Source organism: Carassius gibelio, chromosome B14 (assembly GCF_023724105.1).
Source record: "Carassius gibelio isolate Cgi1373 ecotype wild population from Czech Republic chromosome B14, carGib1.2-hapl.c, whole genome shotgun sequence".
Classification (NCBI taxonomy): Eukaryota; Metazoa; Chordata; class Actinopteri; order Cypriniformes; family Cyprinidae; genus Carassius; species Carassius gibelio.
Window position 1 is genome coordinate 23,092,528 of NC_068409.1, and position 26,646 is coordinate 23,119,173.

At 36.6% G+C, this 26,646-nt stretch overlaps 1 protein-coding gene across 4 annotated transcripts in view; it reads right to left on the reverse strand.

The window, feature by feature from the left end:
- Positions 1-4,149: 4,149 nt before the first annotated feature.
- The window catches only part of LOC127971786 (glutamate receptor 1-like), a 75,671-nt gene continuing 53,174 nt past the window's right edge, over positions 4,150-26,646 (reverse strand). The window contains exons 12-16 of one of the 4 annotated variants that reach the window (XM_052575012.1): positions 17,020-17,218; positions 16,691-16,938; positions 11,209-11,323; positions 9,003-9,137; positions 4,150-6,598 (exon numbers count right to left, since the gene is read on the reverse strand). In XM_052575012.1, the coding sequence (XP_052430972.1) occupies positions 6,431-6,598; positions 9,003-9,137; positions 11,209-11,323; positions 16,691-16,938; positions 17,020-17,218 (865 nt within the window). In that variant the 3' untranslated portion in view covers positions 4,150-6,430. Of the gene's footprint in view, positions 6,599-9,002; positions 9,138-11,208; positions 11,324-11,784; positions 11,928-16,690; positions 16,939-17,019; positions 17,219-26,646 lie in introns of those variants that run through there. The other 3 variants (XM_052575011.1, XR_008156920.1, XR_008156921.1) reach the window with 3 other exon arrangements.

Below are 26,646 nucleotides of genomic sequence, written 5' to 3' on the forward strand. Positions count from 1 at the left end.
GAAACAAATTAAATCATTTTGTTATACACAGAAAATCTTAACATCTTCCCTAACTCTTGTAGTAATGTCCTTTTGTGAATAAAATTACACTTGTTAATCATTAAAAGTCATATTTGTAATGAATTGTATCCTGTTCACATAAGTCTTCTTTGGTCCATTCATGGAAACAAACAAACAAACAAAAACAAACAGATCCAGATTTCAAATTCCACTCACTGACTCAGCAATCCAGTCACAGTGGTTACCAGCTCACTGTGAGGAACATTGTTAGTGAATTACATTTCAGTGTATTTCCTCACACAAAGTCACATTAGGCTATTAATTTCAGAAGACTGAAATTGGAAAAGAGCATAGAGTATGATCTAAAGGAAGATGACTTTCCATCATGTTTCATGTATGTCTGCTTCTTCAAAGTACATTCATCCATCCACTGTGTACCTTGTACTATGTTGCCCCGAGCTATTCTGCCTCTCGATAATGATATAGTAGTGTCAGATCAGACTCGGCTCAAATATTCTGCCCCCTTAACGATTCATGATTTATTTCAATCTCAAAGCCGAGAAGCTTAGGCAGAGGACCGCATGTCACTTAAGATATCCTTAGCTTGTATATTTCACATCACCTCACTGTGGGTAATATTTCTACGAATGTTTGTGTCTGTATTTTATTGAGAATCTGGACGTGATGCCGGACAGTATGAGACCCTCTGCTGAGATGAAAGCAGCTGTGACTGAGTGGGCTACGACACGATTGTGCAGCCAAATGTAAGAGAGATAGATTGATGGAAAATAATACAATTCACAAGGAGGAGTGTATAAGAGAAGAGCAATGAAAGAGCGTGGGATTGAGGCACAGTGGCAGGTGTCATGGATCCTCTCATGCCGTCTCACGCACCCACACTGTGTCTTCATTATGTATGCTGTTCAGGCCCACACAATCACACACATTACAATGCCATAGTCACAGTGTGAGCAATCAAACAGCTCAGGCTATGAGGAAGCACACTGCTCTTTTAGACTGCCTTAGAAATGAGCTTTTCTTTTAAACCAAATGCTGAGGATGTCATATGAGTTACTGCAGTATGCAGGGGCTCGGATAAAGAATATTTTTACAACAGTGAGTTCTGGTCCTCAAATCAGATCTATGTATTGGTAATGGAAATTTTATTTGAATAGATTTTTCATCATTAGGTGGTGACTGACAAGTGACTGTCTTTTTAGTGGTCATTGAGTCATTAGTTGATCTGTGCCCGGTTCCCCGATAACGCTCACTCTTAGCGCACTAAGAAGACCTTGAAAAATATATCTTACCAAAGTTGTTTATGTTTCTAATTGTGTTCCCCGAAGTGTCCCTTAGGAAGCTTATTAACACGCTGCCTCTTACGTCCGACGTTACAAGAGCGCTGTCCCGAGTGAAGGTGCTGAATTAGTTGTCATCGATTGCTCAGGAATCAATTTTCCACTTCACGCGAAGGTGCAATACAGCGTTAAGAAAGACAACACGTTCTTTGCAAATGAAAAATTCCTCAAAGTATTACAGTAACATTTATTCTTACATAGTTTAAGTTATCAGTAGAATATAGACTATAAATTAAATTATCAAATGGTCAGAGATATGTTCATACGATATGTTGTGACGGTTAGACGAACTGGGTATCCCTCGCTAATCATCCACCCTCCTTATCCCGTTGTGCCACTTGTGCCGCTTCTTGACATGGGTTTGACGACTTATAAAAATTATATAATACACTTTTATATTAATGGTAAGGTACTTTACAATCAGAATTGATTGGCAAGCAGCTGCAGTTTCTTCTGTTTAATGTGGTATTGATTGCAATTGGTTTATGTTTTCAATAAAAAGCAACCTATCTACAATGAACAGAGAGAGAGAGAGTTAGATACAAAATATGCTGGGGAAGCAACGTAAAAAAGGGCACCAAGCCTCTCGTCAGAGGAACTTGAAGTTTTGCTGGACCTTGCCTCCAGGTCAGAGATCACACCCCTATGGTCCACTGTAACCTGCGCGTTTATGGCTGCGTATCCCTTTCGGGATGAGAAGCCTACGCCTGATCAATAACTGATGGTTTGACGATAGGGATGAATGTGCCATCCACCAGGATGTAATCCCCGGCATGGCGCAGAAGGGCGTTGGTGACAGTGTGGACGCACCTCCACACCGAGGTCTTGATTAGGCCGTAGCCCTCTCCCACGACCTTGATGAATCTCTCTGTTACAAAAAAAAAAAAAACAACAACAACAAAAAAAACTTCAGGGCTTAAAGCAAAATTCCGCCTAGGCTAATTGCCAACATATTAGTTCTGATACCACATAAAGTCAACTTCATAAATAGGCCTGTATCTATTGCGAACATAATTTATTATGAGTCTTAAAATGTCCATAACATAAAATCATTGTTGAGCCACAACATAATTGTCAACATACCATAGTTGATTTGTACTAAGCTGCGCTGATTTCTAAAGACTGCTGTACAGTAGCATCTTGAGCTCAAACAACGCTAAGAGAGAGCTTACGAATGATCCAGACCAACCTTACGAAATTGTGACTTACAGAAGATATACTTAGCGTACGAACATGTCGGGAATCGTGCCATAAGGTTAAGAGAGAGGTTAAGGAATAGGGTAAGAACTACTTAGCGATAAGAATGTTTTGGGGAACCGGGCCCTGATCTATAATAGAGATAATATCAGATCTGTAATCTTTGTATAAGGATCAGTGATCAGATTAGTATGAATCACTCAACTTTCTGTAACAAACATTTATTTGTGATGCAATGTGTTATATTTCCGAATTAAATGTGCAAATGTGACTTGAATATTAACTTAATTGAACTGTTTTCAATATCGTTTCATATTGTGAAATCATGAATTCATGGAATCGTTTCATATCTTTTCTTAACTTTTTTGGCGATGTGACGCAAACAACAGCAAAACACCTGCCAGTAACATGAACACTTAATACCCTATAAAAATTCTGTGGTCCAGAGCAAAACCTTCACTTAAGAAAATAATGATGTTCTGGAAGATCATGGTAGTTAAGGAGGTTAACTTGTGTCACCCATCTCTGGGGAAATAAGACAAACCCAGATTTCATTGCTTGACTACAGCTTCTCATGAACAAATGATCCATTTTCTCCAGTGTCACGGGGGATAACAGGACTATGCTGAAAATGCCACATCTGACACTTTACACAGTATGCAAGCTTTCAGACTAAACTGCCCTACTTGGAAACAGAACAGAACTGATTATAAACCTGATATGCAAAAAGAAAATTCAGTCACAACAGAGGGTTGCCTATCTTGTGTGGAATTACACTACATCTAACAAATCATCTTGACAGAATGTCACAAAGGAGTCTCTGGAGCACAAATCTGAAAGAAAGAAAACAACAACTTTCTGTTATTACACACTGCATCTCCATGTGAGGTCGAGGATGTTTACTCAAGGAACTGAAAGAGACATTTAAAGTTTCAGCACAGAGATATGAATAATATTGGCTACAGATGTGCAGTTTTACTTCATGCTAGATTTATCATCTGCTTGTAATTCAAATGGTTTAGATTTCCATGCATGCCGTGATGAGACTTGAAATGCAATGTATGGCATCAGACCAAATGGGGGAAAAAAAACATGGAATAAACACCTGTTTCTTGGTTCTACATTTTGTTAACGTTTTGTTAACATCTCCGTAATTAGAGCCATTGGGCGTCCCAATTAACTCCTCCCGTTGTTTCTGCAGGGGAGCTCAAATTGACAAAGATTAAAGAATTAATAATTCCAAAAAGAAATGGGTTTGAGGCAACATGTGCCGACTGGTTAAACGCCAGTGATTATGTGTGGGATGCACCTGTAGGTAATTAAAACACTCTACAGTGAGTCAAGCTCTAGAGATCTACAGCTGGAAATACATTAAACACCAATCTGTCAGAGATGGCCACTTATCAAGTAATGAATAGAAAGTAATGAATGAATAATCACTCTACTTTTAGCAATTATTATTCATATGAAAATAGTATTGATAGCAATAAAAATTGTTCTTCAATTTAATAAAAAAAAAAAAAAAAAAAAAAAAAAAGAATGACTAAAATATGAACAATTTCCCATGGTTGAAAAGCAGTAACCCAGCTCTTGGTGACTGTGGTTAGAAAAGTTTTATTTATTATTGATTGAATGTATTTTCCAGTAAATTTGATTCAACCACATCTCTCTTTTATGATAAAAAATGATCAAATAAAACAATAAAATAAAACAAACAGAAAATATACCAAATAAAATGTTCAAGATTGAGGAATCAAGAAATAGGCGAGTATCATTTCTGGAATGAAATCCCCCCCAAAAAAATCAACATTTAAAGCAGAAAACACAAAGACTCCATTTCTCTCTTAACTAATCAAAATCAACATCCTTATCAGTGAGAATATCCGAGTAACGTTACGTCAGCAATGTGTAAAACACTAGTTCAGTCAACTCTTCAAAATCTCACAGCGGTATAAATGTTAAATGTCTCACTTGAACTTTACAAATCTTTTACTGCTTATAAAATACTGCTCTCACATGAGGCCATAAAGGACTGCAGTGTTCTGTGCCTAATAAAACACATCAAGAAAATGGAAAGAAAAACGCAGAAAAATAGAAGCGAGTTTCGATGGCCACACAGTTTGTCATGTTTTGCAGTACAATGGCAGTGTGCAGGGGAAGGCTGAATAGGTAGAGCTGTTTATGTTGAGCTGGAAGCCATGTTCTGAAAGCCTGCAGTGAAGAAGCCAAGAGCTCAGAAAGGTCAGCTTGGCTCCAGTAGCCGATCAATGATATCTCCACAAACACCATCTCTTCAGGAGACTTGTCGCACAGTGTGTATACCGCACAGAACAGCCTATGTTTCACCAGTATTTGGATCCAGTAGATGTCCTCACTTTTTTCTTTGTTAGTTCTCTTAAAAGAAAACAATTTATGGTTGACTCAATCATTAAAAATCTGTTATTTTTTCACCCTAACGTTGTTCCAAACCTGTATGACCTACAGCAATGTTTTTGTCAGTGGGGTCCAAACAATGCATATAATTGACATATAAAATATGGAAAATATATTGTTTTGTGCACACATAAAATGTGATATGGGTGCCATTTGGAACAATGTGTGTGGGTGAGTAAATGACAGAATTTTCATTTTTGGGTGAACTATCTCTTTAAGGCGTGTTCCATGTAGGCCCACATAGACAGTTTGACAATTTCTACATGGATTGTAGCGGAAAATCTGCTGAATAGATTTTAAATGCAGTAAGCCGAGAGTGCCACACTCTTTCAGAATGATCAAATTAGCCAAATGTGGCAAGGGATGTGTAGAAACTGAATGATGGGCGTTTAGATTTGGTGGAAATCTCTGGATATTCCTTTTTCAAAGTATCCTTTGTGTTAAAAGAACACCATTTGAATGAACTTTTCTTAAAGTATTCTCAATGGTTTCACGTCAATGAGAACTGATAGTTTGCGTTGGGGACACACTAGCTCATTAAAGCACATTTGCCCATAACTGAGGTCAAATTTGACTCTGTCCTATGAGAGCTCCAAATGAAGTGGCAATCAAAACAGGTGGCCGCTCGCTCCCAGGTCTCTGATGAGGTATGGCGCCTAAAACAAGGCGTAGCAGCTATGCAAGGTCCATGAGGTGGGAAATCACAGAGCAGGATAATCAGTTCAGTTCAGTTCCGCTATGCTCTACCGATCGACAACAAATCAAATTTCTCCCTCACTCGGTTTCAGATTCACATTGGAGTATTTACACTATGGACAGGTCGTTAAATGAGCTGATATGTTTGTTCAATACACAGAGTGGCCGAGAGAAATAAGCAATGTTGTTTACGGGGCATTGGATCCATATACTGTAAATGCGTAAGATCTTGCTCGTTAGCTTACTCTAAACTCTTTTCTAGTAAGTATAAGGAAAATGAACTAGCTTTTTTCATTTCATCGAACATATTTGTGCAAAAAAAAAAAAAAAACATCTCTGTGAGCTAATCTTTGTAAAGAAAGTCAAGTTAAAGACAACATTGCGAACACTGATATGAACTAAAATATTGCACACTCAGACAGAAGTAAACAGGTTTATAATATTGGCACAGCGCGAGTGTCGCATCGGACACAAGACTTCTCTTTTTTGTTTTCTGAATTCATGACATAAACGAACACTATTTTTCCCAAAGAGTCCCACAGGCTTGTTATTGCAGCACTTTTTTTTATGTTTTTTTTTTCTTTAGAAAAGAGTTTTATTGGTGGCTATTCACTGAGAAGAGTCTTCGAGTGCATTTTGGCAGTACGGTGCGTCTGTTGCGGGCGGGCAGACAGACATAGGGGCAGACGGCAGGTGAACGGGAGGTCCGTGCGTTACATGTGACGCGTGACGCTCCGTCAAGATGGTCACATGCCAGAGGCTCCCAGGCCCATGCTGGCCGCGTGGCTCATGCACGGCAGCGTCTGCACAGCTTTGGGGAAGTCATGTGTGACAATCCGCCCATTCTCCCCGCCGCTACCATTCCCGCTCATCCTGGTCAGCGTGGAGCAGCGCATGGCGTCATTGATGGATTGCTGGGATGGAGACACAACAGCGTTAGACAGTAATACAAAAATACGTGCAGGACTGTTGCTCAATTTTAGTAGGAGACAGTAAAAGATTATTTAAGCATCTGCCTAATGGAGTATGCACATAAAATGTTTTGCCATGTGATGATTGGATAATTAGTTAGACAACATTTGTGAAGAGAACTAATCTGCAGGCCTATGCCAACAGATTTCTATCTTTTGGGTTTCCTGATCTTATTTGATCAGCATGGTGGCTCGGGGGGCACAACACAATGCCTTTAGCAAAGCAAACAGATGAAACACTAATGAAACTTTTCTGATAGTGATGCATTTTGGAAAACAATCCAATATTAGCCATATTGCTATTAAATAACAACATTAGCTTTACCAACCTACCAATTCCACATGCCTTCCTACCTACATTTGTACAAAACTCCAAAAACATACCTATACATACAATTCAGCATAAAACAAGAATATTCTATTTTGGCCTTTCTACTTAAAATTTTCAGTTTCTTTGTAAATATTTCCAAAATGTAATAGCAATTACGTCACGTTGTTTCAATGTATATCCTGTACCATTTTTATTCAGTGTAGAAACAAGCTAAAATGGCATTCCTTCAACAAATGCATTGTTTACATTTAATTTTGTTAAAATCGGTTAGGTTTAGGGTAGCATGTAGCATGTCGTTTGACGGACCCGTATTTGCATTAAATATGTGTTGTGGGTTCATTCTGTTGTGTTGTCAAGTTTTAATTGCTTGGCTAATGCGGTTGCATTGTGCCCCCCAGGACCACTGTATTTAGGCCCTCTAAACCAAAGCTGACACTGTAAAGCATCTCTGACGTGGGTAGACAATAAACAGTCTTGATAGGCATGTAACACGAGCTTAATTTGCTACAGAGTAGTGGAAGTGAGAAATGTCATCGTTTTATTGCTGCAGTTGTGAAGAGCAATCCGCTATTGTAGTCGCAGCTAGTGGGCCTGAAACCAAGGCTAATGATGTGTCCCTTTAAATCACATTTTTTTCCAATCTAGGAATGATTTCATTGCCCTACACTTCAGCGCGTTGGGGGATGAAGTTATACGCCTGATGCAGACTAATTAGTTTGCCCATAATGACTCAGATTCTTGCTTGCCTGATATGAAAAATGGACAGCTGTGAAATGTGACTCCTGTCAATTGAATTAACAAAGCAAATCTATATTAATCTTTGCTATTATAATATTACACAAGTGTGTAATACCCAGCTAAACTTGTTACAAATCCTACTTTGGGTAAATGCCTGTCATAAAGATACTTGTTACAAAAATCACACTGAAGTATCTATGCGTGCAACGGATTATATTGCAATGGGGTTTCTTTCATTTGTCACTCTGGCCTGTAAGGGAAGCTTGTTTTTGCCATAGGATGAAAAATAGATGTAAGATGTAAATTCAGAATTCTGAGAAAAAAGACAGAATTTTCTGTTAAAAAGTCACAATTACCTTTCTTAAATTATTATTATTATTTTTTATTCCACTGTGGAAACAGGCTTCCGTGGGCCTGTAGATTGCTTGTTTATGATAGATACTTTTAATCAACTATGCATTAGCAAAAGTACGTTAGGTAATCTGACATGGGTCTTATCGTATAAAGGAGCACACGAGCTGACTGATGCATAATCATGAGTCTAGACGGACTATTTCTGGAGTCATGGTGGAAAACAGAGACCTGCAGTGTCTCCGGGGAACACTTGCTCTGTTTCATGAATGAACAGAGACACGATGTGTATAAACAAAGCTCTAGTCTATGGACAGAGCGGCTAGCGGACAACGGGAAATAAAGGGAGAGAAAGAAATAATGAGAGATTAAATTAGGAGTATTGAATAGGGCTGTCAAGATGTAGTCTGCATGTTTGCATACACTAACAATCAATAAATAAAAAAATTATAATAAAAAAATATTTGTAATATATTAATTTAATTACCAATGAATATTAAAACAAATATTGTCTATTAAATTTTATTATATATTACATTTTGGGACATTTTAGCATTATTAGCATTATTAAATAATCATATTAAAATATTTACATTATTTTATAATTAATGCTGTATTAATTTACATTTTTGACAGCCCTACTATTAAAATAGAAGTGTAAGAGACAGAAAAAGAAGAGGTGTGGAGAAACGGATGATATTGAAAGTGGGCAGCAGAAGCTTTGAATCTGGCGATTGTTAGATGGGGGGCAGGTCAGGCTGCTACGTGGGCAGGATGTGGCCTAGTTCTCCGCAGTACTCAAGGTTCCTACCCCAGAGTGCTTTATATCTTAACAGTGTCGGCACCGTACAGGCCGTAACTCTGCAGCTCAGTGTAGCTGCTGTCTAAGGCGGTGCAGTGAAAGGCCTGAGCGGCCCGCGCGGACACCTTCATTCTGTGGGACTCTGTTCTGGACTTGTAGCAGAACTCCACCAGGGCCACCAGCATGGCCAGACCCAGACCGCCGATCAAAATGTAGAAAACCCCAGCCACATTGCTGAGGCTAAGAGCACTGGTCTTGTCCTACAGGAGAAGGAAAAAAGTCTTAGATGAGAATTACTGGATAAAACTAACAAATTCACAGGGACAAAGACAATAGAAGCATGCCTATACATTACAAATACACATTTAAGCATTCATCCAAACGTCTAAACATATAAAAGCTAAAATGCTAAAAAGATAACTATCTTGAATAAAGTGCAAAAAACACCGTGGCACCAAATGTAGTGCTATAATCATTTACTTAAAATGTTCCTGCTCCTCTGAGTATAAAATATCATGAATATTGATGAATATAAATGTTTATTTTCTGTTTTGCTAACACATTCTTTTTTTTTTTTTTTGGACTCCTGAACTTGCATTTTTGCTTATATGTTATTTATAAAGAAATATTAATTATGAAATATCTAATTATGTTAACTTATGCAACTAATATAACTGTCATAATAAATACTAGTATTAAATACTTATAATATCATTCAACATTAATACCAAATGCTATTAGAATATTAACTTGTACATACAATTATATAAATGTTAATATAATAACATAAAAATGACTGGTAATTACTCTAGGTAAATTATTGCACAAATTGTCATTTGAAATTTATACCGTAAAATGTAATTTAAAATTAGGAACATGAAATTTTAATTTTGTTACATTTAATTTACAATTACGAACATGCACTCATGCACTAACACAGCCAGTCTGTGTTCATCTTCAACAAATTTTTCACTCATTCAACCTGCTAATTAGAATCTTCACTAATTTACTGTACAATCTACAAAACGATCACATACAATATCATAGCTGCAAATGACGATATTAGTGGTTGGCGCCCATGCAGCCCAGGTCATTAATATTAGGTTAATTAATCGAAGGTGATATAATAATAGTTTTGGTGTGGAACTGGTTCTCTAAGAAAGGCATGTAAGACTGTGTGTGCCATGCGGGTGGGTTTGGTGCGTGGGGGTGTGTATCGGCCGGGGCCTATGACAGCACAGACAGCTGTCCACTGGGTTTGCATCCAAATACATGCACACTCCAAGGGCACACAGGAGGGAGAACACAGAGGCTGAGGACCACAAGGGAGGCTTGACTCTTACAGATGATCAGAGCAACATGACCAGTCTCTCTCCAGAGCTCCATTCAGACCACCAGGCTATTTTAAACAAAGTGAGTGTATTATACAGTGAGTAATCTTGTCTATAATAATGGCCTTTCTCTTCACAGCTCCTACAGCTAGACATACTATTATTTACACTTGAATTAATAATATAAAATGTTTCAGATTTGAGGTGTGTGTGTGTATATATATATATATATATATATATATATATATATATATGCAAATGGTAAATGGAAATAAACCAAACAAAACAAAAAACAACAACAACCATATTTAACCATGCTGCCAAAATGTCTAAATCTATTATAAACATACACCTAAAGTTTGTAATTTATGACGGTACAAAATAATGGTTGGAAATGTTCTGAACAGTATACTAATATATTACCTCTTCAACTGATACATTTTTACAGCAATGATGCATTCAATTTATCATAAAAGTGACTTTTATAATGGTACAAAAGATTTCTATTTTGAACAGACTTTTTTTTAAACTTTCTATTCTTCAAAGAATCTTGTTTTTTTATAGTCATAATATATGTACAGACCACAAATGTATCAGAGTCTATCTATGTGTCTGTCTGATATTATTATTATGTTTATTATATTTTATATATTTAAATTTTGATTTATTGTTGGAAAAAGTTGTTAAAGCTTTTTAAAATAAATAATATACAAAAATAAAATAAATACGAAGCAGCATATCTTTTTTCAAAATTGATATTTTGTTTCTTTAGCACCAAATCAGCATAACATGTTTTCACACAAAATTTAATAAAATTTGAATAAAGCAAAAATGCAGTCTCTACTACCAATATGTGTCCTCTTGCTTCCCAAATTATAGAATACAACCCTGGAGAGAGAGTAAGAGCCGCCAATGTCCAGATTCCTAACTGAACGTTCTGGAAGGGTACTGAGAGGGCTAAACTGAAGGGAACAGAGCAGGACCAAATATGTGAACTGACCTTTCTTCCGGAGTCCTTGCTTCCACACTCCCCCTTATCGTACCACCATTTGTTTTTCAGTTTGTCTAAGACGGCTTGCTCACTGAGTTTCAACACCGCTAGGTTAACTGGGATTCTTCAACCAGGAAAATAACATAAATAACATTATCTATGTTATTTTATGTTATTCAGTACACATTAAACACATACCCATCAATATCAACTCAACTGTTCTGTTTCTTTTTCTTTTTTTAATTGACTGAACACATATCAGAAACATGTTAGTTCATTGTAAAAGTGATATGGGTTAATACTCCATCTAGCGATGCTTCCTTGCTCCCTGCTGCAAGATGTGTATTATTATATCACTTTGGGTAACCAGCAGACCGCAAACACTCTGCTTGGAATAACGTGAACGTGGTCAGCTATTATTGACCCGTTGCTATGATATGCCATAATTTGTTAAAAAAGTACTTTGTATTTATTAATCAGCCAAGATGTGCTAGTAGTAAGCTCAGTTTAGGCCTGATTGCTTAGGTCTAGAGTGTTTGGTCGGCGTGAGTTGCTGGTTACCCCCCATGGTAGTGGTGGTTTTACCCGCTGGGTTTGTCACATTGGGGCTGACCTTGGAATCACCTCCTCCGCTGCCACACTCTCCCTTGTCGTACCACCATTTGTTTTTCAATTTGTCCAACAGGCCTTGTTCATTCAGTTTTAACACTGCCAGGTTTACTGGGTTTCTTGAAACGATAACGAAATAATATTTTGGTCAGTGTCAGCCCAGATAAACCATTTCAGAGACAGCGTGATGGGAGAACAGACTCAGGTTTGAACACAACAGCCACTGCTCTATGTAGGTTGGAATGTTAAATACATAGCATTTGCAGTGGTTTTGCTCTGAGTCTGTATATAAAGTATGTTAACATGTGTATTAATGGAAAACAATGCTTTTGTTAGTGCCAATGCCTTTGTGAAAGACAGGTTTTATAAAGCCAGGAACAAGACTTCTTTAGATAAGAGGAGAGAAAAAAGTCCTTAGTGTTTAGTGTCCACTTTTGGCCTGGAGACATTAGATTCATTCTTAAAGAGATAAAAACTCACACTTTCGTGATTCGTCAAATACAGAAGGATATGTTGGGCAGAATGTTCACGGACATAATGGAAGCAAATGGTGACCAAGGACTGTCGAAATACAAACAGTAGTCCATACTATATTCCAAGCCTTCAGAAGTTGTGCTTTGTCATAAAATCTCATTTGTGCAAATGGTTTGAACTACAGCTCTCAAAACTAGAAGGAAGCAGCTGTGTTTAAAATTGTGACAACAAGTTTATCAGGATCAACTAAATGCTGGATTTTCATAAGTATGTCAAGTTCACATCACCATCGTTGCAGTAAACTAGCACAACATTCTTGCATGAATAATTCATTAGATGCACGTCTCATGGATTCAGTTTTTTTTGTCATTTTTGGAGCTTGGTCAGCATTTACATAGTTTTGAAAGGAGCAGCATGAACATTATACTAAGGTTGTCTAAGCTTTAAAGAAGCAATACCATTACTTGACCAACATGACAGCAGATGATTTAAACATTTTTTTTATTCCCTGTTCCCTACGTGACTGATATGTGTATATGTGTCTATCTCTTCATCTCTTTTCATCCTCAGGTCTTGAACACCCCATACAGTTCACAAACGTACATCTCCTCACGACCCATATAACCGACTGGCCAATCTGCGCCGCGAGCAAATGTCGTGTGCAGCTCTGTATGTGTAGGAAAGTGATTGTCTGGCTTGATAAAACCCAGGAATTCTTTCTAATCCCAGAAGTACCAGACAGAAAGAAGTCAGAGAGTGTCTCAGGAATGAGGAACAAACAGCTACATTCAGTTTGATGAGCATTTGCTTCAGGAGGTGGCAGTGCTTTGGGTGAGATGATTTTATAGACTAAACTCAGAGAATGGGCACAGATGGATAGAGATAAAAGGCCACACACATCAGTCTTTAGGGCTGTCGCATCTTGACTGCAAAACAAACCAATTTAAGGTATCAGTTGGAGATAAGACAGGGAAAATGTGGAACAGCTGTCGAAATGCACCAAAACAACTGATTATTTCTTCAGTCAGTTAATTAACCCATAAAACACAAATGGCCCTATTTTAACAATCTAAAGCAGCGGTTCTCAATCCCAGTCCCTACACCCCCTGCTCTGCACATTTTGTATGTCTCTCTTATCACTTCAGACATTTGGTCTATTCCAACGTTAAGTGCCCTGCGAGGTGTACATCACAGGAACGTATATGTTCCATTCAAAGTGCATTGAAGTGTGCGAGATGTGAATTTAAATTGTATTTATTTACAGAGGTATATGATATCACACTTCACTGTGTGTGAAGACATTGCGCAGCACAAATCCATGACTGAATGTTCCGAAGTGAAGTAAACTTCATAAGATTTCCCCAGCTCAGGGAGTAGGGAGCAATGAACACTGTGTAGGGACCATGTCAGTCGCAACACAGTTCATGCACGGAGCTCACTTCTAATGGGCTGATTATCTGAATCAGGTGTGTTAACAAAGAGAGACATAACAAATGTGCAGAGCAGAGGGTTGTGAGGACTGGAATTGAGAACAGCTGAAGTGCATGGTGCAGGTGCATTCAGGGCATTTCCGAATCCGCTAGTATAATGACGGGAAAAATGGTAGGCGCTCCCAGTGCGTAGTCTAAAAGGGTTGTCCCTATTCTAATTCTGATACATGCAAAGACTATCCATTATTACATGTATGACATTTTAATATTTATGTAGCCTACACAAAAATATTGTTTTACACTGTAATCCTTAATTTGTTAATATTAGGCATGTGTATGTGCTGCTGTGCGTCCCTGTGTGTAATAAGCAAAGTGAACGTGCATTGTGGACCCACCCAGAGGTGCATTTTCTATTAACATGCTCTTTAAATAAAAAAAAAATATTGTGCCATTGACCTTTAGAGTTTAGATCAGGTCTATGGTGCAGTCTATTTTCAGTTTCTCAAAATAGCAACACGCCACAGTGCACCTGAACACACATCTTTTTTAGACCAGCACAATCATGAGCGCACAAATGGGCGCAAATGCATTTGCTATTTACACAACGCTGCGCAGGATGGGAAAATGAGAACTGCGTCAGGCTGAAAGTAGCAAAAACACTTGTGCCGCATTGCACCAGGTGTATAATAGGGCCCAAAGTGAAGTAAAAAGTAAAGCAAGTTCAAAAGATTAATTAACTTCATCTTAGTTAAGAATTTGTGTATTAAAGCATTATGAGGCTAGCAGACCGTAACACATCGGATAGTGAGGTGTAAAAAGATCTCTATTAAAGGCTCTGATCAGTGTTATTAAAGCTACATTAACATTGTAATGGCTCATGCACAGATCTCACATCCATTTTTTTGTCCTGTTACCCGAGATTTTACATTGACCAAGAAGATGCTTTAAAATGTAATTTAAATGTTGCATTTAAAAATTATTTTTCATTTTATTTTTTTTATTTTTTTATTATCAATTTAACTACATTTTAAAAAGTTGAACATTTTTTGTCAGAATTTTTTTTTTTGATATCTTCATCTCAAAATCTTAAAATCTCAATGAAATAATGTAGAAATCAATGTATTTTTCAAAAAAGTGTTTTTACACCTAACAATATTTAATCTGTGCCAGATATCTGTAAATAATAGTTAATTGACAGTGTAAAATTTTTTGGTGAAAATAGTGGGAGCATTATGGTACATTTTGACAACTGCAGCACATGGTTAGTCCAGCAAATCATTACTCAGTCTAGATGTACACATAAGAATCTCAGTGTCTACCAATTTTGACAGAGAGATCAAATTCTCCCCTTTGCTTCCACGTGATGAAGTCACACAGCAGATGCCCATATAGCATATACCGGTACATGTAAACACGTGTCAGTATGGGAGTCGCTCTCTCTCAAAATTAGATATACACTGCACAGCTGGTAACTCACCAGCGAGAGAAACACATTCATGAATTCATTTCCAAGCCTCTTTCACTCTTGCTGTCACAGTAATAGCTAGCTAGTATTGAATTTAATTTGAGTCCTGCCCTAGGTGGCAAGATGGAAGTCATTCATTTACATCTTGTATCCGATGTCTCTCTCCCACTCCATCCACGCTCTCCCCCTGTTCGCTTCGCTATAAGGTGACCCAAAAAATGACTGTACAATTGCTATGAGGTCGTTTCCCCAAGGAGCTTATCTTATTAGAGAGAGATGGAGTTATTGAGGTTATTTCAACAACTCCAAATTGCCCTTGTGAGGCTTTTTGCACTGCAATGAATGTAAGATCATGTGGGCCATGGCGTATTAGTCAGATGTGTATGTTCAAGCACAATAAATGTGACGTTAATGATGGTGGCAAACAACTAAAATAACAACCGTTCACCTTATATTGCAGAGAATATAAAAGAAACGTGTTAATGTCGACATTCATCTTCAGAAGTGGCTTGCATAAGAATAACAACTGATTGCCCAATTTCTCTCATGCGCAAGTCAGTCTGTGAGAAGAAAGCTTTTGCAATTCATAATGAAGGAGGAGAGAAAGTGAAATTAGCATTCAGTGAACCTAAAGCTTCAAAGAGCTTGTCGCCGTCTCAATTGGCTCTGTTGAGCGGAACTACAGTTTAATGAAAAGACGCCGAACACACGTGTTTCCTAAAGAGCTTCTGAAGAGGGCGCATCATTTTCCTGTTTCTTATGCCAGCACTTCTGGTGGAGTGTGCTGAAAACCCCTTCAAGCAACATGAGGTACAGGAGGGATTTTGAACAGCTCCACACACAAGTATGTTCTGTTATAGCAGAGGCTGCATAGTACAGTACTTCCACCCTTGCCCTTGGTTCAAAGGATGGCTTATTTAATGATGTCACGTATAGCCAATAAAAAATCCTTCAAAAACGAGAAAGAAGGCAAGTTCACTGAACAGCCACATCACTTTGCCAAAAGCCTGCATCTTATCAATAAACCACCTGTAATCCAGGTGTTAAATTTGGCGCTACGCAACGAGTCATTCTCAGCACAAATGCATTGTTTTTCCATGAGAATTAAGCTTATTATAGAATGTGTCTTGTTTGCAACACTCAGCAACATTTGCCTGCAATCGTGTCAGCATAAATTCATCAAATGATGGAGAAGAGCACATATAGACTATGCAGTGTACTCAAGCACACTTGGCATTTTAAAGAGCTGATTTAGATGGCAGGACTGCAGTGATAGAGTAATGCTTTACAGATTCAGTAAAGTATGCCAGATTGCATTAGTCTGCTGTGTCCTTCATAACCTAGTACAAAGAACTGGCTTACAAGTTTACCAAAATGCAGTATGAAAATGGATATTACCCCATAACACCTTTAGTACTGTATCCAGCCTCTACCACAACTGAATGACCTTTAGAAGTTAGTTTGGCAATGGTTAAATCCATACAGTTAGCATAGAGTGGACAGCTGGCTTTACCTGAGAGGGGATCCTTTGGGGGTGGCGATGCCGTAGCCTTTGGAGTCCAAGTTTCCTCCGACCTTCATAGTGTCACAGGGTTTGCGCTGCTCGATGTACTCGTTCATGGTGGACTCCAGCAGGTATGCATACTTCCCTTTGGATTTCCTCACCCGTATAACTCCTTCATCTGTGGTTTTCACAAACACTGAGGGGTCGGCAGACTTCATATAAGACCACATCTTCTCAAAGACTGCAATCTTTGACCTCTAAATGAGGAAAGAGAGTGAAATATTATACATTTACAAATATGCTTTTTTTTAAGTTTAACACTTCATGTCTTCTTTTACCCTGAAGAACTCTTTGGTGGAGCCGGCATCTAGAGTCCCGTAAGCAATCTCAGTCTGTTTGGCCAGATCCTCTGCACTCTCGATGGGTGACACCATCCTCTCTACTGTGAGAAAAGCAGCTAGGTTGGCTGTGTATGAGGAGATGATGATCAGAGTAAAGAACCACCACACACCACCCACGATACGGCCAGAGAGAGACCTGTGGAAACACAATGAAATACATATATTGTTGCTTCAATAAGTAAACTTGTGTACACATATAACATATGCATATTATTAAGCCAAGTAGTATTGATTTTAAAGAAAATTCTATAGAACAAAACACACTCTTGGTTTTCAAATATGTGAGCCAGGACCACAAAACCAGTCATAAGTAGCACAGGTATATTTGTAGCAATAGCCAACAATACATTGTATGGCTCAAAAGTATCAATTTTGCTTTTATGCCAATAATCATTAGGATATTAAGTAAAACATAGGTTCCATGAATATATTTTGTAAATATCCTATCATAAATATATAAAAACCTAATTTTTAATTCGTAATATGCGTTGCTAAAACTTAATTTGGACAACTTTAAAGGCGACTTTCTCAATATTGAGATTTTTTTGCACCCTCAGCGTCCATATTTTTTTAAATGTTCAAGTAGTACTGTCCTATCCTAACAATCAATACATCAATAGAAAACATATTTATTTATTTAGAATTATACAGATTTCAGATACAACAATAGCTCCACGGTGCAAAATGAAATGTTGAAATGTATATCCATTATTCTGTAGAATACATATAATACTATAATGTCTAAATTCACTTATAAAGCATTTAACAAAAATATTTTATTTTTATTTTTTAATTTGCACTACAGTTCAAAAGTTTGGGTTTGGGACAATATTTGAAAATCTGAATTTATTTGATCAAAACTACAGTAAAATAGCAATATTTTGAAATACTATTACAATTTAAAATGTATTCCTGTGCTGAATTTTTATCAGCCATTACTCCAGTCTTCACAGTCACTTTCCTTCAGAAATCAGCCATTTCAGCCATTTATCAGTTATCAGCCATAATCGGAATATAATTATAAGTTTATTAGCAAGGATTTTATTCAAGAAGAGCTGAATATTTTGTATCTGTTTTGCTAAAACAATTCAGAGAAACTAATGGAAATCACAAGCTCAATTGGAGATCCATTATTAGTTTATCAGGTGTATTCATTCAAAAAATCTAATCTCATTCCGAGGAGCACTGAACATTTTCTACATTCTAACTGTATTACAAACTCTGGTAGCTTCTTCATGCACACGTTGATGCTTACAGTGGTCAGAGGTCTAGTCTGTTTGATACACTGCTCTGTCTCCACTCAGCTATAAACTCTTAGTGAAATGTGCTGAAACGAGATAAGGCAATGCGACTTACCAGCAGTGCATTAATCTCACTTTTAGAAAGTTGCCAGTATGTGAAATGAATATGTATATTAATTGCTAGGGATTCATGGTGATGAGAGCACTCACCCACCACTGTAATTGTACTTCAACCGATAACAATGAAAAAAAGTGAAAAAACAAAAACAAAAAAAACTGATTTGCCCAAATCCCCAAGGATCCCCAAGGAATCCCTCTCTTGCTCAAGTGAGTCTAAGCAGCGTACAACAAGAAACGGTGTGTGTAAAAGGTTTCAGGGAAAGTAGTTGTTCGATGTGTGTGGTGGAACAGGAAAAGCTTCTCAGATAAAAACACGTAAACAAAAACAAACGCACGGTTTAATCATTTAAGCTGGGAGGGAGGCGGAACCCGGCGAGATGAAAGGCTGACGAGATGGCAACAAACAGAAATATGAAAAGGCAAGAAGCTGTCAACCCTGCGAATGTGCAGTGAATGTCAAAAGAGCGAATAAATGTGTATTTAATAGAAAGAGCATAACGAATATATTTGATTTAATCCTTCAAGGGCTGGACTGAGATACCGCTGGTCACAAACTCAAATTTCACAAGGGTTAAAAAAAAGAACAATTTCACCCCTGGTCAAATCCTGAATCCAGAACGCCATGCAACAAGGATATTTTTTTAAACCAGACCTTTGAGGTTGGGCTCTGATCACATGACCTGAATGAAGCTCAGGCAGGCATATGCGATCAGTTTAACATCTCTGAGGGAGTTCTAGAAGGTCTACCTGCAGGCCTAGAAGGCTTAAACAAAACCAGGGCCGCTCTCCCCTGAGTTCCTGGCAGCCTAGCGGCATAATCTTCTCTCTCTGCTGGAGTAAAGACCAGGGTTAACTGTGTACATGGTGAATCCACCTTGATAGGGGGTGACCTGGATAGTCACCAGGCCTATTGAGATTGATTCATAAAGCTGAGACTATTTTTCATTTTCATTGTGTTTACAAATATAGCTGTGTACAGAAAGATATGTAAGCACCTAGTGTAAGATGGGAAATTTATTTTCTGAATGGTTTAGTATACAGCAGTATTATAATGTAATGACGCTGGTAAATCAATATTCAGTGTGACCAGGCTACACCGTAAAAATGATTCATGACAGGACCTGTTGAATTGTGTTGAGTTAGTGCTAAAATGGTCTAATGAAGATGCTGATGTGTTGTGTCTGCTATTTATTCAGTCTCATAATTCATATCAGCTAATTACCCTTAAATACACGATACATATTCTGACAAATACAGCATGCCATATTTACCACAGCCAAATAACAAGATAATCAGATGCGAACGCATACTTAAGTACATTTATCTGAGAAAATGAAATGGATGATTCAATACTAAATAATGTACATTTCAGTAGTCTCCATATTGTGATTTAATAAGTGCTTGGTAATTGAAACACTGAAGAATGTTGCACACAGTAAACGTGCCATCTTACACTTACATTACGCTGACAAACAATGAAATAAAATAAATGATTTAATATCTAAAAGAAAATTGATTAACTATTTTACTGGATATGAACTTAAACTTAAAAAATGTAAACAGTAGAAATTTAGCTTTTGCAAATAAAAGAAAATAAGTTAAAGCTGAGGCACTAAATTTACTAAAACTGAAAAAAATTAAAGCTAAATTGAAATATTTAATAAGATAGAAACCAAAAATGAAGAACGCATACAATTACTAAACCTTAAAACAAAATGAAAATTAAACTGAAAATATAAAAAAGGTAATTTAGAATCATGATAAATGCTATAAATTATACGATATGATGATCAACATATTAGAAATAAAATTCATATATTTTTATATATTCATATTTGAATGTATTTTTTTATAAAATTTTAACATCTATTTTTTTTACATAATATCTCTTGATTTACATAAGCACATTTATATAAGCAACAATCATATATTTAAAAAGCGTTGCTCGGCCACAAAGCAAAAAAATAAATAAAGGCTTTACGCTCAATCGGCTGTATCAGCAGAATGAATGAAAACACAATTAATGCATGGTAATCCTCATATAGCCTATTCCCACTTAAAGTATTTGCATTTTAGGCAAATCAATTTATCACTTAATTAATATTCAGGAGCCAAGCTAATAATGTTGATGTCTCCCTCCCAGGTTTCAGATCATTCCTAAACCCATGCAAAACATCAGTGGCCTATGAAAACCCCCCAAGTCAAACTCTGAAAATATACCACAGGCACAATGTGCACAAGAGGCTGAGGCACCAGAAATTCAAAGCTGGTGGAGGGAACTGGAGCTCACAGCTCTAATGTTGTTTGACAGCTTTTGCCAGGCACCTTTTGAGCAGTGTGAAACTGACACACTGATCTCATTCCTTGTCACATGTCAAATTCTCTCCATGTTTAAATCAACACCGCTACCTCTTCTTCCTCACGAGGTCAGTATTTACGCTCTGCATGTATGGAATGAGACGATTATGCAAATGGCGTTGACAGCAAACGACTGCAATTAAACGAGAGAAAAACTGTGAGAGATTTCCCTAATGTCTGTATAATATGCTCATTTCTCAAGCAGGTGTATGTGACTCTGTATGAAACTGCTGTGGTTTATTTGCGCACTTTTAATTTCATAAATCTCACAGATCTTTTTAAAACAAGCTTGACTCAGAGTCTCGTATTTAGACGGATGTGTACAGTAAGCGTCTTAAGAAATCCATTTCTGAGATGAAGCTACCTTCTCATGTTATATAAATTATAGCCATAATCTTCTGCACTGCCCTGTTCAAGATAACTCAATACTGAAGGTGGCACAGATATCGACTTCCTCTGCAACAAAACACACACACACACACACACACACACACACCAGCATTAGACACGTATTCATCTATAAAACACAAATCACCCACTGATAAATCAGAGCAACCAATCTGTAAAGAAAGCCATGTGTCCTTGTGACTTTACACTCACTAATAGAGCACATAAAACAGGTTTAAATGCATAGCATACATTTCATTGACTTGTCTACATCATCAAAATCTATCCCTCATACATTTTCATCTTTTACATTTTCTGTACTTTGTATGTTTATTAAGCAAAGTTCCTCCACTGGCTGTTTCACTGTAGGTAACATCAGGTTTGTTATTCTTCTCAGGACATTTGGTCCCTATAATGTAGGCTAAAGCTGCCTCACACACACACACACACACACACGGATGGTGGTAGTCACTCAGCATTGCTCTCAAACTGTGAGCTGTGCCACTCCAGAGGAAACACCCATGTCTTTCAGCGTTGCCATGGCAGCACTCTCTTCTCTCCAAACACGCAGCTGAGATGGGTTTTGTCACCGAGCAGCTTTCAGTCGACACTGAACTGACTGAACCTCGTCTACGGCCAGCATGCGTCTGTGCAGCACGCAGAAGCCCACTGTTTGTCTGCTCTTTTCATCTGTCTCTGTCATTGAATTAAATATCTGTCATTGTAAACTTTGAACTGTCTCTACCAAAGTCCCACACAGAAATGCTCTTTTACTGCCAAGGATGTAAAGGAGATGACAATACTGTATATCCTACATGTCGGTAACACTTTAAAATAAGCTCTCATTTGTTAAAATTAATCAGTGCATTAGTTAACATAAACTATAAGCAGTATATATATATATATATATATATATATATATATATATATATATATATATATATATATATATATATATGAAAATGTACACACTGGAAAAACTGCTGCATTTAACGACTTTTTACTTGAGGACCTTGATATAAATGTAGCGGAGAAAAAAGTATGATATGGAATATCATGGGGGTAAGTGATTAATGAGAAAATTTTCATTTTGCGGTAGAGTATCCCTTTAATATTCATTTCCACATTTACTAACTTTTTTATTTTATTTTTATATACATATATGTTAACCTTCGTTAATCTTAGCTAATACAAGTAATTAGAATTAATAAGAAGTTGTTAACCACTAGTTCATGTTAACTAATATTGAAAAATGTAAGCCTGTAAATAAAAAGGTTTTTAAGTATATACAAAACGACATGTAGACTTTAAAAATCAATCTCCATTGACAAACAAAAATAACTGTCAAAATGGATATAATGTGGGGGAAAAGATTTCACTGAATCATTTCAGGAGTACAATATCTTACAATTCAATATCAAATTCTGAGGTATCTTGATCTAAATTGATGGTAAAGACATTTGTTTGTAAAAAAACAAAACAAAATGTAGAAAAATCAAAGTCTGTAAATAAATATATAAAATGTATGCTCTTAAAGTATTTCTTCAAAGAGTACTTAATCAAAAAACAGCAATCACCAAATTTCATGTGTGTAATTATAAATAGGTATTACAATGTACTGTCTGGTACAAATATTTAAAAGGATAGTTTACCCCCAAATTGTTTTGTTATAATTTACTCATGTTGTATAATCCTGTTGGACTTTCTTTTCACTGCACAACACAATGTAGAAAAACAAATTGGGTGCACTATCCCTTTAAAAAATTATATAATGCATTCTTTTGTATGTTATTTGATAAATAAGAGTGCAGGATCAACCATTGTGTTAGGTTAATGCTTTATGGAAAATACAAGTTCATAAGGGAAAGTAGAATCTTTAATAAAGCTATGCATTTTGGGCATGTCTTCATATAATTTCTGTTATTTCATTATCTGAAACAAGATAATAGCACAGGTTGTTTCATTGGAAATAAATGAGCTGATGTGAGGAAGATCATGAGCGCTTAGGTAAATATGCAGAACACTGGACACTGACTCAGGCAGTTTCTCTAAATAACTAATAAGCGATGCAACTCCTCAGAGGAAACACAGAGAGAACTGCAAAACAAAGTCTAAGTGGAGTCCTCCAGAGACTGCTTCACTGAAGATAATTAAAAAGAAAACTGTTGCTGCTCATGTTCTTATGTTCATTCTCTCTCTTCAGGAGGCCTGTTGCACAACGCATTAGAAAACAGACCTCATCAAACTTTTATCTTCCCCCAAAAAGCATGTCTGACAGTATCTTTTCATTCTGTCTTTATAGATCTTTGAATACAACACATTTAAAGAAGGAAAGAAATGTATATTGACAGAATAATTTTAAGAATTTAAATGAAACATCACGCAAACAAAGCACCATAGTAGCATGAATATTACAACGATTAAACTGCAATCTGCATTGCCAAACAAATATAATTGTTGTCACAATGGATTTTAATGTGCATAATTCATTACCTCTGATTTTTTTAATGAGTAGAGTATCTTACAATTCATTACTAAATTTTTTAGATGTGCTAGAAGTTTATTATCAATGCAGGAAATGTCCTCACTGTGCCATATGACTGAATCTATACTCTAGCTGAACTTTTCAAATGAAGGGTGAGTTATAGTAATGTGAAGTCATGGTAATGTTTATACTGTACAGTATCAAATGGCATAATGTAATGTAAAATGCTGTATTTGATGCCATCTGTCTCCCTTCTGATACATCTCTAATCAATCTCTGATCAGTTCTTCTCCCTTATGTTTTGCTATATGTTCACAAATAGCAAAACACATGGTTTTACAAATGAAGACGTTCTCAAAGGGAGGTTTTAGGTGATTTTGTCAAGTTTTGCTTACTTTTGGGTATTCATTTGTCCTCAAAATATGGTTACAGTAAGTAGGTGCACACACACACACACACACACACACACACACACACACACACACACACACACACATCTGTTTTTGTGTAAAGGCGTAATGGTTTTTATACTGTACAAACTGTATATTCTATGGCCCTACACCAACCCTACACCTAACCCTAACCCTCATGGGAAACTTTTTACTTATATAAAAAAACTCATTCTGTATGATTTATAAGCATTTTGAAAAATGGGGACATGGGTTATGTCCTCATAAGTCACCCTCTCCTTGTAATACCTGTCATACCCATGTCATTATACAGAGTTGTGTCCTGATATGTCACAAAAACAAGAGCACACACACACACACACACACACACACACACACACAAAATAATGGTTACCATCTTAGATAAATCACTAGTGTAAAAATAATTCATTGGATTTGGTTATGCCTAATTTGTAACCACGTTCTATAGAAACTATATCTATTGAATCTCTAGCTATAAGTGCACCAAAAGATGAGTTAGATTAAATAATAGACCAATGTATTAAACATAATGAGAAGTCATGCAAGTGAAAAGTTTGATATTAAAAGCTTTATGAAAGGCAGTTACTGTGAATGAAACATTTATATAGATGAAACACTTTTGTGTAGTGAAAAGTATATATTGTGATTGCGTGTATCTGTACTAACACAATTAAAAATATGCTGAAATGTTTGAAAAAGTGCACTTTTGATGATCTGTTGTGACATTAGTAATAAGAGTTTTAAAAATGTACCTATTGCTTGGGAACGCCAACGCAATTAAAAAAAACCTGTAAAATACAATATTATATGTATTGTAGCATTTTCAAAATGTTGTTGTGTTGTAGAAAACAATGTGCTTAATGTTAACATAGCACTTTATTCATTTTTGTGTTGCGAACTGTTATAGGATGTTCGAATTGTTCGAATTGGATGTGGAAAGTGGCTCCGCCCCCGTGTGTGTGTGTAAGGGGAAAGAGAGAGAAGGATAGGACAGAAGATCTATTTTTTTTTTTTTTTTTTGTCGTACACAATATTATTACTTTTTCTGTATTTTTTATTGAATTAAAAATAAATGTAACCTTGGTGAGCATTAAAGATTCCTTAAAAAAAAGAAAAAAAGAAAAAAAAAAATTACAAAATTTTTTAAGCACAAGCTGAAGAAACAATAAACATCATAAACTCTGCCATCGCTCCGCCACCACGAGACGTACTGGGGTTAAAGGAGCGAAACGTCGATGAGTGGTGGTCCCCAGCTGACGACCCGCTCATGCTCACAAAAGTGTTCAGTGAGGTGCCATGACACACAAGTTCAAAAGGCACCGGAGGAGGTGCGTCAGGCAGTGATGCCCAGCAGGAAAACCAACACCTGTATCTTGATATTCACATCATTAGTGTAGCCAGAAAAGAGACTCTGGGTGTGCATATGAAAATCTGGGTGTGCCACATTTATTGTCAGATTACTGTGCAAAATTATTAGACATAGACAGTAAGGTTTATATGCGGCAACGATCTCTGGGGAGCATATGGGGTCACAGTCAGCTGCTGTTTGCTGAGTGATTGGCAGTCCGAATGTCGGCAGATATTTTTTTAACGAAAATAATTTAAAATGTATATTACATTTTTAGCATTATTGCACCATATATTGAATTCTTATTTCTGTGCCTCTAAGAGTATGATTTAGAATGTTCAGTGGCGTCACAAAACTGCCAGATTCGCTCAGCGCTTGTCATATATCACAATTAATATGCAGTGTTTTCAACCACATAATGTTTATTTTAGGTTTCATACATTTAAATATACATAATCACTAGTAAAACAATACATTGATAGTTTGTAAAATACACACTGATGTCTATGGAAGCAGCAAAAACTATCTATTCAAATGTAATTTGCCGACGTGTTTAATTCATATATCAGACACACATAGCAGAACAATAAAGTTTACTCTATTCTTCGTCCAGCTCAACAGCCACATACTTTCATGTATTTCGGGAGAAACTGGGGAATTCAAGTTCTGTACGTTAAATCCGGCTGACAGGACTCGTTATAGATCAAGATAACTAATAAAGGTTTTTAAACGAAGAATCGGAATATCAGATAGTTGACATGGTAAGCAAGTTTGTGAATATATTTTAATAAAAAATGAAAAACAAAATAAAATGAATACCGATACATCTGTTAGTGGCTGCGGTTTGTCACGTGACAATCATGACGCGTCGCCATGGAAACAAAGGGGCAGTTAAAATATTTGTAACTTACGCATGAAAGGGTTGATTTAAAAAATATATATTTTCTAAGTAAACAACAATAGCCCAAGTTTAGTAAAAAAAAAAAAAAATATATATATATATATATATATATTGAGACTGTAAAAAATAATTCTGCATCTATTTTTAGGCTACGCCACTGCTTCACATGATTTGTAGAAATTCCCAGTCACTTCATTTTTGTTATTCTCAGTATTACTAAGGGTCACTTAGTCATACACAAAGGTAGATGTGTCAAGTGAGCAAAGAAATGCACAAACACCCTCTGAAAATGA